At 42.2% G+C, this 15,432-nt stretch overlaps 1 protein-coding gene across 21 annotated transcripts in view; it reads right to left on the bottom strand.

Moving 5' to 3' along the window:
• Positions 1–12,925, bottom strand: part of LOC512464 (solute carrier family 11 (proton-coupled divalent metal ion transporters), member 2-like) — a 30,814-nt gene extending 17,889 nt beyond the window's left edge. For 19 of the 21 annotated variants that reach the window (XR_003034572.2, XR_806615.4, XR_009494396.1 and 16 more), the window contains exons 1-8: positions 12,821–12,925; positions 7,032–7,115; positions 4,661–4,812; positions 3,840–3,959; positions 3,290–3,409; positions 1,737–1,843; positions 392–462; positions 217–284 (exon numbers count right to left, since the gene is read on the bottom strand). Coding sequence is in view for 17 of the 21 variants with exons in the window: in XM_059886318.1 (XP_059742301.1) it covers positions 217–284; positions 392–462; positions 1,737–1,843; positions 3,290–3,409; positions 3,840–3,959; positions 4,661–4,812; positions 7,032–7,115; positions 12,821–12,866 (768 nt within the window). In the remaining 4 variants the exon portion in view is untranslated. 21 annotated transcript variants of the gene reach the window in all.
• Positions 12,926–15,432: the final 2,507 nt, after the last annotated feature.

The following is a 15,432-nucleotide window of genomic DNA, read 5'->3' as shown; positions in this document are numbered from 1 at the left end:
TTTGGAAAGTTCCAGAAATTCTAATCAATTGAACTAACAGTCCCTGCAGGTCTTCCTTGGACACTAGTCTTTACTACAATTCATTCCTTTAAAATTGGCATAAGGTTGAATTTGGCTTTTTGTTAAAACCTACTGTCTCTTATAATAAAAGAACAAAAATCTTGTTTTAAAAAGCTAATAAAAAAATAAAGTTAATGAATAGCCTGTAATACTCACCTCATAGCCAAATGTGAGGGCCATAACAGTGAAGATAAAACCAAAAAATGCTTCTAGCTTTCGCAAACCTGAAGGGGAAAATGTAGCAGCGAGTCCACAGAAGGCAGATTTCCCCGTAAATCACATCATGGAAAGCAGCTCCTCTGACTGACCCCTCCATTCCCATGTTCCTTACCATAGTTGTCCAAAAAGAGAAATGCAAATGTATCTGCAATGGTGATGAGAACTCCACCCCATAGTGGAATCCTAGGTCAGAGATGAAAAACAGAGATTTAAGGGAAGAAAAGAAACATTGAGAATGACTCTTTTCCCAACAGTTCTCCAGATATCTGACACTTGCAGGAGCAAGGACTTGGAAAATGGATCCATGGTAAGCAGGCCAGGCCCTGGGTAGCTTAGGATCACAGCACTAAATGAAACAATTTGTTGTTGCTGTTCAGTCATCAAGTTGTGTTCAACTCTTTGAGATCCCATGGACTGCAGCACGCCAGGCTTCCCTGTGCCTCACCATCTCATCTCCCAGAGTCTGCCCAAGTTCATGCCTATTGAATCAGTGATGCCATCCAACCATCTCGTCCTCTGTCGCCCTCTTCTCCTTCTGCCATAAATCTTCCCCAGCATCAGGGTCTTTTACCAATGAGTCTAGCTATTCGCATCAGGTGGCCGAAGTATTAGAGCTCAGCCTCACCATCCGTCTTTCCGATGAGTCTTCAGGGTTGATTTCCTTAAGATTGACTGGTTTCATCTCCTTGCTGTCTAAGGGACTCAAGAGTCTTCTCCAGCACCATAGTTCAAAAGCAGCGATTCTTCGGCACTCAGCCTTTTTTTTGGTCCAGCACTCACATCCGTACATGACTACTGGAAACACCATAGCCTTGACTATAAGGACCTCTGTCACTAAAGTAATGTCTTTCTTTTTTAACACACTGTCTAGGTTTGTCAAAGTGAAACAATACATTCATTCAAACTTTGTCTAGTATTTCAGACATTCAGGACACAAAACTGAAGAGCACTGGTCTTCTCTCTCAATGACCTCACTTGGGATAAACTGACATACAAATTAATTATAATACACACTGCCACATACTGGATAACACAGGTATGTATTACTCAACATGAGAACATGAAAGATACAGAGCCTACATCTGCCAGGAGAAAGGAAGGTAGTTTCAGAAAGGTTCTACAGAAAAAATAATACTTGAGTGAATCTTGGAAATTGAAAATGACTTGTGTTTTTCTTTTTATGTTGTTGCTTAGTCTCTAAGTTGTGTGCAGTTCTTTTTCAACTCCATTGATTGCAGTCCACCAGGCTCTATCCATAGGACATCCCAAGCAAGAATACTGGAGTGGGGTGCAATTTCCTTCAGCAGGAAATCTTCCCAATTGAGGGATCAAACTTGTACCTACTGCTTCACAGGCAGATTCTTTACCACTAAGCCACCAGGGAAGGACTTTTGTTTTTATACTTGTTTTGAAATCTCACAAAACATTGATTACTTTCTAGAAGACAAACCTCTCACCTGCCTGCAGACAGGAGATTGATCGCAATAGCTGAGCCAATAACTTCTTGCATATCTACACCAATGATAGCCAACTCCACCATCAGCCACAGAAGGATTCGTGGAACCTAAACACCAAACAGCAGAAAGATATGGTTCTAATTAATCATTTCTAAGAACTTACCCCATAGTTTAGAATTCACATTTTGGCAGTGATCCATAAACAGTCCTTTATTAAACCTTAGGTCTAGAGATGAAGGACCAGAACTCAGCTTTGGCCCCTTGATGGAGAGGGCCAGGCTGCTCTTTGTGGCAGAGCCTATGAGTCAAGGTCAGGGCAACAGCTGATGTCAATTTCTTCTCCTTCCATTTCACTTGACAGAAAAATGGAATTTCCATTTATTATTTCCATTTAATTTTTTTTTGCCTAAAAACAATCCTAAAATTCTTAGGGGGAAATGAGGATGCTAAAATGGTCAAAATATTGTTCAGGAGAGAACATAAATACTATAGAAAAAATATCTATCCTGACCATAGCTGAAGAGACAAAACAAACATGAAAAGGCTGGAGTCATCCTTAATATAATAATGCACAAGCAAGTGAAAAGACAGATATGCAAAAGGGACTCAGGGCAAAGTGTTGGAACTGGGTGTCCAATAACAAAATCTGGAAGATAATCTCGTCAAATAATTAAACAGAAAGAAATTTAGTAGTGCAAGCTCATTGAGGCAGGGGGCGGGGGGCCGTGGGGGGACCACTTCCATGTACCTACTACTGAAAAAAAAGTCACAAAAAAACAACAGCTGAGATACATGAAGAAAGAGAAGCTAAACAAACTATAAATTACCAGGTTGTTTTTTTTTTTGAGACGCATATAAAAACAAAACAAAAAAAGGCAGGTAAAGATACTCTCTCACAGCCAGGAAAGGAGATTAAACTTTAAGAAAAAACTGGAGGTAGATACTTATCTAAAGATCAAGTCGGTTTAAAGCTATCTTCCAGACCCTGTGTCTATCCATTTGTGACTTAAGCAGGAACAAGAAAGACCTAAATATCCAGAAGGAAACTATGGAGGACAGTGTAAACTCCAGGGTCAAGGTAAAATGAAAAAGCATCATTAACAAATTCAAAGATCCTGCCAAACATGCCCTAGTAAAAGAAAAAAACTCACTTCAGATTGACAGCAAAGACAAACAAAAAAGAAAATATGCATAATGCAAAGTAATGGAGTAATATGGATGAATGAAAAAAAAGCTTTAGATAACAGCCCCGCCCCTTTGTGGACTAGGCCCCGCTTGGTGCCAAAAGGCATAGTAAAAGGTAAGTGTTTACTCACACAGAAACGTCTAAGCAAACTTTCTGGTAAATGTGAATCTCATTAGATTTTGAAGGAGTGCAGAAACATGGTTTAGCAGCAAGAGAAACTACAGAATTTCCCTTGGGACTGCCAGTCCTCTGGGACACAGATCCCCTCTTCCTCCACTATTTCAGTATGGGGGCGGGGGGAGACGGTGGGACAGCACAGGTTGCCAGACACACAGTTACCTATGAGTAACAGACAAACACTGCTCACCCTAGGATACTGACGGTAACACACTTCAGCAAGATGAAGCCCGGTGACCACTCCCAGCCTAGCTGCAAGCGTTTGGAGCAGGACCCCGACAATGGTGGCCAACAGAAGAACCCAGAGCAGCTACAGAAGAACAAAATCCCAACATTACACTCATGAGACAACTGGAAGTTTGGGTTTGGTTGTTTGGCAATGGGAATGGGAAACAGTACACTCAGCAAAGCGCCCCGTTCAGGGATCCAATGACTGAGTTCTCTATCACATTCTGCACAGAACTTGCTAGGTCACCTTGCACCTTTCTGAGTCTTAGTTTTTCCCATTTGCTGTTTCACTTTGTTCAAGGAAACTACCTGGGTAAAATAAAATTAAAAACCAACTACATGACAAAATAAAGTTTAAAAACAGATGGAAAAGTACTTTTCACCTAAGCGTCAGGGCCAATGAAGTATCAGCATGTAGCCACCAAGGCTGATACCCAGCAGGCAGAGCAGAGGAAAAGGCTGTGGTGCGCTGTGTGTGTTTAAAAAGGAAAGAGGGAGGACTCCATGTTCACCTTAAATCCAGCCAGTGCTCCAGACTGCAAATCACATTCAATGTTTCCTGGATCCACAACGCTCATAAGAAGTCCTGGTCCCGTGAAGACCCAGAGTTTACGAAAGCTAAAACAAGAGTGCTGTACGAGAGAGGAAAACAGAGCAAAATGAATGTCACCTTCGGGAGAGAATGGATACACATGCATATGTATGGCTGACTCCCTTTGCTGCCACCTGAAACTGTCACATTGATAATTGACTATAGTCCAGTACAGAATAAAACGTTAAAAAATAATAATAATAAAGTGTTTCTTGGAGAAATAAAAAAATTATCACCCACCTCCAAACTGCTGATCTAATTTATTATTTTATCACATAAAAAGCAACAGTATCAGTTTCATAAACAAAGGATTTCCAAAGTTGGACATGGGTGTGTCCAAGTTTAATTGCCATCTATTCCACAGCTTATCAATAGGACAATCAACTCTGTCCAAATAAGAGTCCAACCCTTCTCTTACTTGCCCTTTCCAACAGCCTTTCATTCTAAAACCCCAGCAAGAATATCAGTACTATCCAAATTGGACAAAAGGCACCGTAAAAAGGGAACCTGAAATTCTCGTTTCTGGATCAAAAAATACTCACTAGTACAACCTGGCAAGTGTTTTTCAAGGACCTTAGTTTCCTTAATAGTTTCCATTTATTCTGACTACAAAAATTCAGTCTTCAGAGATTGCCTGCCAGAACTGACTCTGAGGTTGTTGATTTTGAGTTGTCCAGCAGACTCTGAATTCATAGGTTTTCCCCAGATAATAATGTTTTCCTCCAAGGACCTGTCACTAACCTTCTCCTCAAGAACAGCATTATTCTCATCCAGATAGGTGGTGAAGTGCTCCTCTGAGAGGCCCCCGGAGGACTGAGGAATTGAGGAATTACTGTAGGCAGGGTTGAGGGCACCAAGACTGGCAGAGTCCCCATGGTCTCCAAAAGCATCCTCTGAATTAACAGTTTGAAAAGAAATGAGTTAAAATTAACAAAATACTCTAATACTAACAATCATCTTAGAAATACTGAAATTAAATCTTTTAATACCTAAACACATAAGACTGACCTGACTCTATTTCAATTTACTTTATTTTTATTTATATTGTTAATAAATTACATTTTGAATAGGCAATACATTCACATGGCTGAAAATTTGAGAAATACAAAAATGGTTATGGTGATAAAGCTCCCTCTCAGCCCTCTTCCCCGGTCACTCAACTCTACATCAGTTTTCAACATTAATCTCACAAACGGTTTCCCCCTACTTTCACACTTCTATTATCATTTGCCAATTTTTAGAATCATTTCATTTTCTTCTAAAATCACTGATGTCTAGGGCTCAATATATAACATCCCCAGACTAGCCTCACTGATAACCTAAAATCTTAGCTTTTAGAAGGAAATAGGCTAATGGGACACTCCCCTTTCCACCCTCCATCCGTTATTTGGTAGGATTTACCGAGTCGATGGACATGAGTTTGAGTGAACTCCGGGAGTTGGTGATAGACAGGGAGGCCTGGCGTGCTGTGATTCATGGGGTTGCAAAGAGTTGGAGACGACTGAGCGACTGAACTGAACTCAAAGGATCACCCTTGGACATTATATCTCCATCAGGCTTCCCCCAAAATTGGTAACTTGCAAAATCCTGCCACATTTCAGGCTAAAATCAGAAGCTGCAAGGAAACCACCAAACAGGAACCCTTTGCCATCTGACTAAGATCTGCAGTGAACAGCTTGGGGAGGAGCGTAGTTATCACCCTCAGGACAGGAGGGTTCATCGCAGACTAATCATCGGTGTTTCCCTTCCTCCTGCATTTTGCTGCTCATTTTAAATGCAGGGAGACAGAGGGTCTGAGAGAAAAGTGTTAAGGGACAAGAAAGTTAGGAAACTCAGTGTGTGTAGCCATCAAATGGTTATTTTTAACCACAAAGCTCTAATCTCAGGGTTACCAAGATATCTTTGCAGTTTTCTTTCTATAGGGAACTGACTCATTTTACCTTAAGTGTTACTGAACTAAGGAGGAAATTTACAGAAAAAGAATGCTAAGTCTAGAGAAATTTAGAATCAGGAAGGATTAGTCAAAGCACAGTCTCATTAAATACTCTATAAGGCGCTAGTTCAGTATTTTCCTGCTGCATTCTCATCTGAAGCAGCCTAACTACCCTAGCGAAGAGTTGACTCATTGGAAAAGACTCTGATGCTGGGAGGGATTGGGGGCAGGAGGAAAAGGGGACAACAGAGGATGAGATGGCTGGATGGCATCACCGACTCAATGGACATGAGTTTGAGTGAACTCTGGGAGTTGGTGATGGACAGGGAGGCCTGGCATGCTGCAATTCATGGGGTCGCAAAGAGTTGGACACAACTGAGCGACTAAACTGAACTAAACCACCCTAGAGGTTTTTATGCCAGGCTGCAAGTTATACTGCCTTTTCAAGTACTCAAAGTGTTAGTCGCTCAGTCGTGTCCGACTTTCTGTCACCCCATGGACTGTAGCCTGCCAGACTCCTCTGCCCATGGAATTCTCCAAGAAAGAATACTAGAGTTGGCTGCCATTTCCTTCTCCAGGGGATCTTCCCACCCCAGGGATCGAACCCAGGTCTCCCATACTGTAGGCAGATTCTTTAACATCTGAACCACCAGGGAAGCCCTAGCTAAGCACTACTGCTTAAGAAACCAAACTTGAAGCTAATCTTAGCTCATCTCAGAACCGGAAATAAGTTATGAGGGAGGTCTCTGTGGTTATAAATCCATTGCATTTACAGCCTAAGGCACCAGGTGGTGACCCCTGAATGGAGCAGGTCTCCATGATATTGTTGGTTGGGGTACAATGGTGCTTTAGTCCGACTCTTGCAACCCCGTGGGCTGTAGCCCGCCAGGCGCCTCTGTCCATGGATTTCCCAGGCAAGAATACTAGAGTGGGTTCCCATTTCCTTCTCCAGGGCATCTTCCTAACCCAGGAATCGAACCTGGGTCTCCTGTGTTTCAGGCGGACTCCTGCACTGCAGGTGGATTCTTTACCGACTGAGCTACAGGGAAGTCCCAGAAGATAGGAAATGCAGACAATTTTTGATGGGACAGAGGACAAGAAGGACAATATGGTAAACTGTTACTGGCTTAAGCCTAATTCCAAATAAAAATGAGTCAATAGCACAAAGCAATCAATTACCATCTGGAACAGGTATCTGAACAGAAGATGCAGGACCCAATACTATGGAGGATACCTGAGTGTCTGAATTTTTAGAACAGGATTCTGGAAAGGAGAGAAGAGAGGGAGAGGAATTAGCAAGAACAAATAAAAACAAGTTCAAAACAAGCATTCTGTGACTCTGTATGACTGAACCCTTACTATATGAAATGAATAACTGTTCTACTGAATTAGATAACCTTGAAAATAATCACAGTTTTCAGAATATGATTAAGAGATGTTTAACAGAAAAAAATGTAAAAGTTTTCATCATGATTTTGGTGGCAAGAATTCAAAACCAAACTGAAGTAAAAAGTATTTCAGGGAAGTGGGTTTTAATCAGCCTCCACAGAGAGGTCTGCAGGCAATCACTCAATCTCTGCCTTTGCCTCCAGATTAATCCAAATATTTAAAAGACTGACTTCCCCTCATTTTGATGGGTTTTTAAGGATAGAATCTATAACTCTTTTTGATCCAACAAACAACTCAAGTGAGCTCAAGTTTCAATTTTCTCAGAAGCCGGTGGTGAGGGTAGGGGTGCGGTGGGGTATCTTCTGGAGTGTAAAACACAGCACCTCATGCTAATTTAGAAAACATAGGAACTCCCCTGCCAAAAAATTAATTGATTAAATAAATAAAATAAAATAGAAGTGCCCAAAAGTGTTAAGAGCAGTTATTTTTAAAATAACATTATTATTAACATTGTTATTATTATAAAAAGTTTCTCATTTCTGACCTACTCATGAGGAACCAATTCAATTATTACAGATTATTTTTGTTGTGATGACTGATATCCTGTTTCAGAAGGCACAGAAGTCTTCAATACAATTGAGGAAAATTCCTATTCACAACAGGCCTTGAAAGTTTATCTTTAAAAAGTAAACAATCGAGATAGTAGTGTGCTTTTTCTCCAAGTATGAAGTGTGAAAAGGTGCTTGGAAAATAATTTTAAACAAAAGTATCTCAAGACAAAATGTTAAATAAATTAAAATTTAAATAAATTTTTACTATTAGTATTCTAAATGATTAGTCCCATAATTACTTACAGAGCTAATAAAACACAATAAGTCTGATCTTTTCTGTGAAATCTCTGTCTAAGAGAGAAAATGGATCCTAGATTCCAACTTCTTTTTTTTCTGCTGTGCCATGCAGCTTGTAGGATCTTAGTTCCCAGGACAAGGATGGAGCCCCAGCCTGACAGTGAAAGCACTGAATCTTAACCTCTGGGCCAACAGGGAATTCCCTAGATTCCAACTTTCTCATCAGAACATCAAGTCAGATTTCACAAAATTATATGCGTGTCCATTATTTGTTTTTATACCTTATTCAACATTCCACACTGTATTTAACTGCCTTGAGCAGCTTCAGCTTCATGCAACAATCTTGGCAAACAGTCTTTTCATTTTCATTCTATTACAAATATTTTCTAATTTTCCTTGTTAAGCCTTCTCAGGTACACCCATCATTTAAAAGTGGACATTTAATTTCCAAATACATGGGATTTTGTTTAAAGTATCTTTAATATTAATTTTTTTAATATTAATTTTTTATTTTGATACTAATTTCTCATTTAAATGCTTTTTTCTCTGCAATCACCTCCTCTGTTTTTTTCAGAACATATTGAGACTTTCAAAGGCTAAGTCGAAGATTTCTCTTGGTAAATGTCACATTGCACTTGAAAATATGTGGGTTATTTGCAGTTTATCTTTCGATATTGATTTGTAACATGATTCCACAGTGATAAGAAACAGACTCTGCATGATTTTAATACCTTTAGATCATGAAATTTTTGCACATTGTTTCATGTTCCTGGATATGTTCCAGTGTCTCCTAGTTTACAGTCTATGGGAGCTTGAACAGAATTTGTATCCTACTGTTGCGTGAAAATTATATAAATCTTAATTATCTTGAATTGCTTTTACAGTGCTTTTCAGGTCTATTGTATCTTTCTACTTTTCTGTATATTCATTCTATTCATTTGGAGACTTTGATATTGAAACTCCAGCTAAAAATCTTAATTCATCTAGTAAAAAAAATAATTGAATTTACACCATATGTACTTCAGTCAAATCAGGCCAGCATATTATGCATGAAACAATGTTCTTTTTTGTAAACTCAAAGTTTCTCATTTTGCGATTAGGTCCCAATTCTGCTACCTATATAAACAGCAGCTTTTTGGAAGGAGAGAATCTCAAGACAGAAGTCTTTCATTAGAGCCTTCCAAGTAGTAGCAAGAGAACCTGAGAGAAACTTTTAAGCTCACATAAAGAGCGTAAGTCTGTCAGCAGATATTTCTGTTTATATACACAATAAGGAAATAGGGGATAAAGGTATCTTTGATTTCACAGCACCCACCCAAGCTCTTAGCATTAAAAGTCAAATATTAGAAAAGATGCTGCTTTGTAAAAACCAGTGTGTAACCTCGTCACTTCACTGAGTCAAAACTGAACCAAGGACTTCCCTGGTGGTCCAGTGGTTTGAAGAGTCCACTTTCCAACACAGGGGATGCAGATTTGATCCCCGGTTGGGGAACTAATATCCCACATGCAGAGAGGAAACTACTGAGCCAGCACCACAGAGAGACGTGAAGGCATCACAGCTGAGACTCGATGCACTCAAATAAATAATAAACAAAATAAGTAAATGTTTAAAAATGTTTAAAAGATACCAAAGCTGCTTGGTATCTCTGTGTACATTCTAAGGGATTACTGCTGATTTTCTAACAGTAGAGTAAGATTTATGTACAGCTTCCCCATTCACTAACAAGAAGTATAGCCAGGCTGCCCAAAAATTCTCCACCCAAGTCCCACAGCCATCCTGGAAAAAGGAGGAACCAAGTACGCTGCAATCATGGTTTGGGGGGCATTGACTTCAGAAAAAAAAAAAAAAAAAAAACTGGCCTAGGCCAAGACTATAAATGAAATATCATCCAATAAAAAACTAAACAGTCAAAGAAGTTTTCATTTACCCAACATAGCTATCATGGACAGACCCAGTACTGCATAGCTGGAGTTTTCCATGTAGTCTTAGTTAATGATAAAATAAACTCAGCAGAGAGTCTATTGTCACAGGTAATCATACTATACCCTCAGGTAATGAATGACAAGGATAAAAAACAGGCCTAAGGGTTCACGGGCAATAGGTTCAGGGGATCAGAATTCCTTTATTGTGGAATCTTTTAGGGGAAAGAAGGCACTTACAGGTAATAATAACAAAAACTCCTACATGCTAGGAAATGTTCTGAGCACGTTATGCATATTAATTCAATACTCACCATCAGCTCTTTACCACTGATATTATCAATCCCCATTTTAAGCATGTGGAAACAAAGGAACAAAGAGGCTAAGAATCTTGCTCAAAGGTTTACAGAGCCAAGACTAGTTGGGGTTCAGATTCCACAGGAATCAAGGGAGAAACACAAGGTCCCCTAGTTGCAGCAATATTCACTACAACTATGGCCAGCAAAAGTTTCTGGAAACCTGTCTCCTCTTGCCTCGCATTCCATAGAATTTTTGCTTCTGATTTTACTTTAAAGAGGTGTCACATTCCCTTAACTTCGTAACACTCCTTATGAAAGCAGTGGACGGTATGAGAATATCTTTACACGCTGGAAAACTCAAGTCCAGGTTACTCAACTTCTTCAATGATGCTCTTTGAAAAAGTCTGATATATGAAGAGAATTGGGGGAAACCAATTGAAAACAAAACAAACAAAACAAAACAGAATGTCCAAAAGTAAACATAGCTGCAACAGCACGAACCTATGAAACCGAACAGATGTCGAGCAGCCAGCCACCCTTCTCACACACGGAGTGCGTTGCCCCTACAAAAGTTCCTGAGCCTGGAGGCTGCACAAACAGCCCTAAAACCGATCTACACAGCAGGACTCAGCGGTCTGTCCAGGCCCTTCACACGAAGAGGCCCTTCTTGGATGTCGCCCGTAGTAAAATGAGTTCTTTCGCTGAACTAGGGCGGCGGGAGGCCCAGGAAGCGGACGGGGCATCAGGGCTCCGAAGATAACAAGGAGGCCGAGGGGACCTTGCCCCTCGTCCGTCGGCCTCTCCCGCGGCGTGAAGCGGGGTCAGCAGACCTTCGACCACGGGTCCCGGGACCGCGGCAGGTCCGCCCAGGGGTTCAGCCATTTTCTCTTCAGGTCTCTTTAGGCCGCGGCGGGGAAGGGGCGAGGCCCCTGCGACCTCCGGCGTTCACTTCCCGCTCCCCCTCCCGGCGCCCTCCTCTCGCTCTTCCTTTGAAGAATGCAGCTCCTTCTGGAACCCGCGTCCAGGCCCTCCAGCCCGCGCCGCCCCTCGCAGACCCGCCTGGCGCCCCGCAGGCCAAATACTGGCCGCGGCGCCTGCTCCCAGGCTGGCCCTCGAGCCGCCCGGAGCTCGGGAAAGCGGGGCGCCCGCGTGACCCCTGACCTGGCCCGCTGCCCCCCTTACCGGCTCCGCAACCACCTGACAATCGGTCCCCGCTCCAGCGGCTCCATATCCCTGGAGCCAGCCCCACGCCAGCCTCCCCCTACACGCCCTGCGGCTGACCCACAGGATCGCTGCCGCACATTCCTTTGGGTTGGATTCTTCATATTCGCCGTGGGGCCAAAGCGCGTGGCAGGCTGACTACTGACCCCGAGTCTCCGCCCACTCCATGCTGACTGGGGGCGGGGCCACGGAGGCCTGGGCGGGAGCTGTCTGCGGCGGAGCTAGTGCTGGAGCTGGTCCAACCCACACTGTCTTGTGGAGTCTCCCACCCCGCTAGCAACCTGCGGACGAGTACGGTTCCTGCTGTAGCTCGCCGTGGCCTCGTTAGGCCCTGGAAGACAAAATCATTTCTTCTGAGACACGGCTCTATGAGAATTCCAGCTCCACCCTGCCAAGTATAGCCACCTCCCGCCCCCAGAGCCACATCATAGTATCTGCTGCCCCACCAAGAGCGCCCCACACCTGGGAGGAACCGCGAAGCATCAGCTAGTGCAGCCAGTTCGACTGCATCAGGTGCCCTATTCCGAAGTCTCGGCAATGAATTTTCCTTTCTCCTACTCAGCTGCCTCGCTTCTTCTCCCAAACTTTATTTTCCACCTACCCAAAAGCAGTTCCGCTCCATTCCCAGTTTCAATCGCACATCCCAGTCTTTGTCTGAAGATGACGACCAGGCTAGTGGTGCTTCAGAAGGGAGAAAATAGTCTGACTAACCACCCTAATTTTCTACAATGTCCTTTACAGCTGCAGAAACATTCTTAGACCTCTCTCTACCGGCCCCCACATCGCCCCCATAACCGCTTTCCTTAAAGGTAACCAAGCGTATCTAACCAAGTCATAGATCTAGAGAAGAAAAGCATAAAACCCTCCAACATCTTTCTTCGTGTAAAAACTGCTAGGAGAAATTTTTATTAGTTGATAAAGGAGTCCAAGAGAAGAGGAAAGGAGAGTAAACTGCAAAAAGCAAAATCCAAATAAAGGACAAAGTACAAGCAAATTCAGGGACCCAAAAAACTGGGCTGAGAATCATCAAACATCTGATACAGGTGGGTTTCCATAGAGAATTTCTCCTAGAGAGAAAAGAAAATGCACAAATTAATTCTGAGAATCTCTCTGCAACACATATGGGGAGTTTCAGAAAGGCTTAATGAAGTCCCTCCAGAACAGAACCTTTCCTTTGGGAACGTCTACTGCAACTAGAAAATAAAATGGCTGGAGCCTCCTTGTCGTGTTCCAGGTCTGCTCTGGTGGGTAGAGTCCCTGGGCTATTATATGCTTATTGCTGGCTACTTACTTAGCTCACAGTGTGGGGCTGCCTCCTTCTTACTCTGCTTCTTCATTGTGCAGGCTGGGTCTGACTTTCTCCACTACTGCTCCTGTTTCTTGCCTCTATATATGCAGAGGAGTGCACCTTCTCTTGGTTAGACAATGCCTCTTATGCTTCTCTGGGCAACACATTGTTAAAGATACCAGAGGAAATTTTAAGAAGCAAATAACACTCTTAGAAGTATAATCAAATCTCATCTTTGACCTGCCCTGAAAAGAAAAACTTCATATATCTGCCATTCCTGGATACTAATGAACAATTAATTGCATTTGAAAACTTTTATTCTGAGATTTCATCTCTGTCTCCTTTCGCAGGAGCTAGAGTCACAGAACAGCATAGCATCACAAGACGAAGATGTCTTTATTCCAGGACTAGAAGTCATCCCACTACAATTTGACCTATCTCTTTTCTCCTTGTTCTACAGCAGACAAGTTTCCTAAAGCATACCTGCCTTAGACTGGGTTGGGCTCAATGTACCTGCCTTCATGGGAAAATAGAAGAAAAAAAGAAGAAATACGAAAGCAGCCAAGAACGAACGTGTTTAAGGAAAAGGCCCCGTTTTAGTTTAGGACTCCCAAAATAGGAATGCGTTTTACAAGGAGAATCTACCATAGCACCCCTGGCACATTTACTCAGGAATTGCTCCCAACGTACACACTCAAGTCTTGCCTACTGGGTCCCTGCTATTCACTTAGAGTAACTGACAACATTAATGGAATTCTTACTATATATCAAACACCATATGTAAAATGTTATAAATAGGAATTAATCCTCACAATAAATTTGTGAGGCAAGAACTAAGATCTTAATTTTGTATATTAGGAACCTAGGTCTGAGGGAGATTAAGTACTTTGCCTAAAGACCCACAAGTGAGTGATAGAGCCAGGCTTTGAATAAAGATTTGTTAGATCCAAAGAGCCAGCTCCCCACTACCATACTATAGTGCCTCCATCTAAAACAATTTCCTTCCATTCAAATCTCCAGCTTGGAAATGATCCTCTTTTATAAAATCCTATTCATGTAAATTCACTGAACATTTCACAGTACCACAATAACCAACTGATTTCTGTATAGATGCTAATATGTATCTGTATTGTATGTGCTTTTTATTTGAACAGGAGACTTTTCCTTCCATGCTCACCTCCCATCCACTCTCTCAATATTCTTTTTCAAGCTTTTGTTTTCCCTGAACTGCCTGAAATTAACTCCTCCTGTTTGTACCTGCTCAGAAGCTCAGTCCTGTCTGACTTTTTGCAACCCCATGGACTACATATAGCCCACAAAGCTCCACTGGTCTATGGGATTTTCCAGACAGGAATACGAAGAAGGTTGCTATTTTCTCCTCCAAGGGATCTTCCTGACCTAGGGATCTAATCTGCGTCTCCTATGTCTCCTGCATTGGCAGGAGGATTCCTTACAAAGGAGCCACCTGGGAAGCTCTCCAAACTTCTCCCACCCCTCTCTTTTTGTTGGAGGACAGAAGGAACAAAAAGTGCCCATCAAAATGAAATGGCATCTTGAGACGGAAAGAAAGACAGGCAGCTCCATATAATCATGTTTCAGTTTACAATCAGCATTACTATGAACAAAGCTAGTGGAGGTGATGGAATTCCACCTGAGCTATTTGAAATCCTAAAAGTTGATGCTGTTAAACTTCAGCACTCAGTTCAGTTCAGTTCAGTCGCTCAGTCATGTCCAACTCTTTGCAACCCCATGAACCGCAGCAAGCCAGGCCTCCCTGTCCATCACCAACTCCCGGAGTCCACTGAAACCCATGTACATTGAGTCGTTGATGCCATCCAGCCATCTCATCCTCTTTTGTCCCCTTCTCATCTGGCCCTCAATCTTTCCCAGCATCAGGGTCTTTTCAAATGAGTCAGCTCTTAGCATCAGGTGGCCAAAGTATAGGAGTTTCAGCTTCAACATAAGTCCTTCCAATGAACACCCAGGACTGATCTCCTTTAGGATGGACTGCTTGGATCTCCTGCAGTCCAAGGGGCTCTCAAGAGTCTTCTCCGATACCACAGTTCAAAAGCATCAATTCTTCAGCACTCAGCTTTCTTTATAGTCCAACTCTCACATCCATACATGACCACTGGAAAAACCATAGTCTTGACTAGACGGACCTTTGTTGGCAAAGTAATGTCTCTGTTTTTTAGTATGCTGTCTAGGTTGCTCATAACTTTCCTTCCAAGGAGTAAGCATCTTTTAATTTCAAGGCTGCAATCACCATCTGCAGTGATTTTGGAGCTCAAAAAATAAAGTCAGCTGCTGTTTCCACTGTTTCCCCATCTATTTGCCATGAAGTGATGGGACCGGATGCCATGATCTTAGTTTTCTGAATGTTGAGCTTTCAGCCAACTTTTTCACTCTCCTCTTTCACTTTCATCAAGAGGCTCTTTAGTTCTTCTTCACTTTCTGCCATAAGGGTGGTGTCATCTGCATATCTGAGGTTATTGATATTTCTCCCGGCAATCTTGATTCCAGCTTGTGCTTCCTCCAGCCCAGTGTTTCTCATAATGTACTCTGCATAGAAGTTAAATAAGCAGGGTGACAATATACAGCCTTGATGTACTCCT

Source organism: Bos taurus, chromosome 5 (genome assembly GCF_002263795.3).
Source record: "Bos taurus isolate L1 Dominette 01449 registration number 42190680 breed Hereford chromosome 5, ARS-UCD2.0, whole genome shotgun sequence".
Classification (NCBI taxonomy): domain Eukaryota; kingdom Metazoa; phylum Chordata; class Mammalia; order Artiodactyla; family Bovidae; genus Bos; species Bos taurus.
The sequence above is the reverse complement of the archived record's forward strand: the minus strand, read 5'-3'. Positions and strand labels throughout refer to the sequence as shown.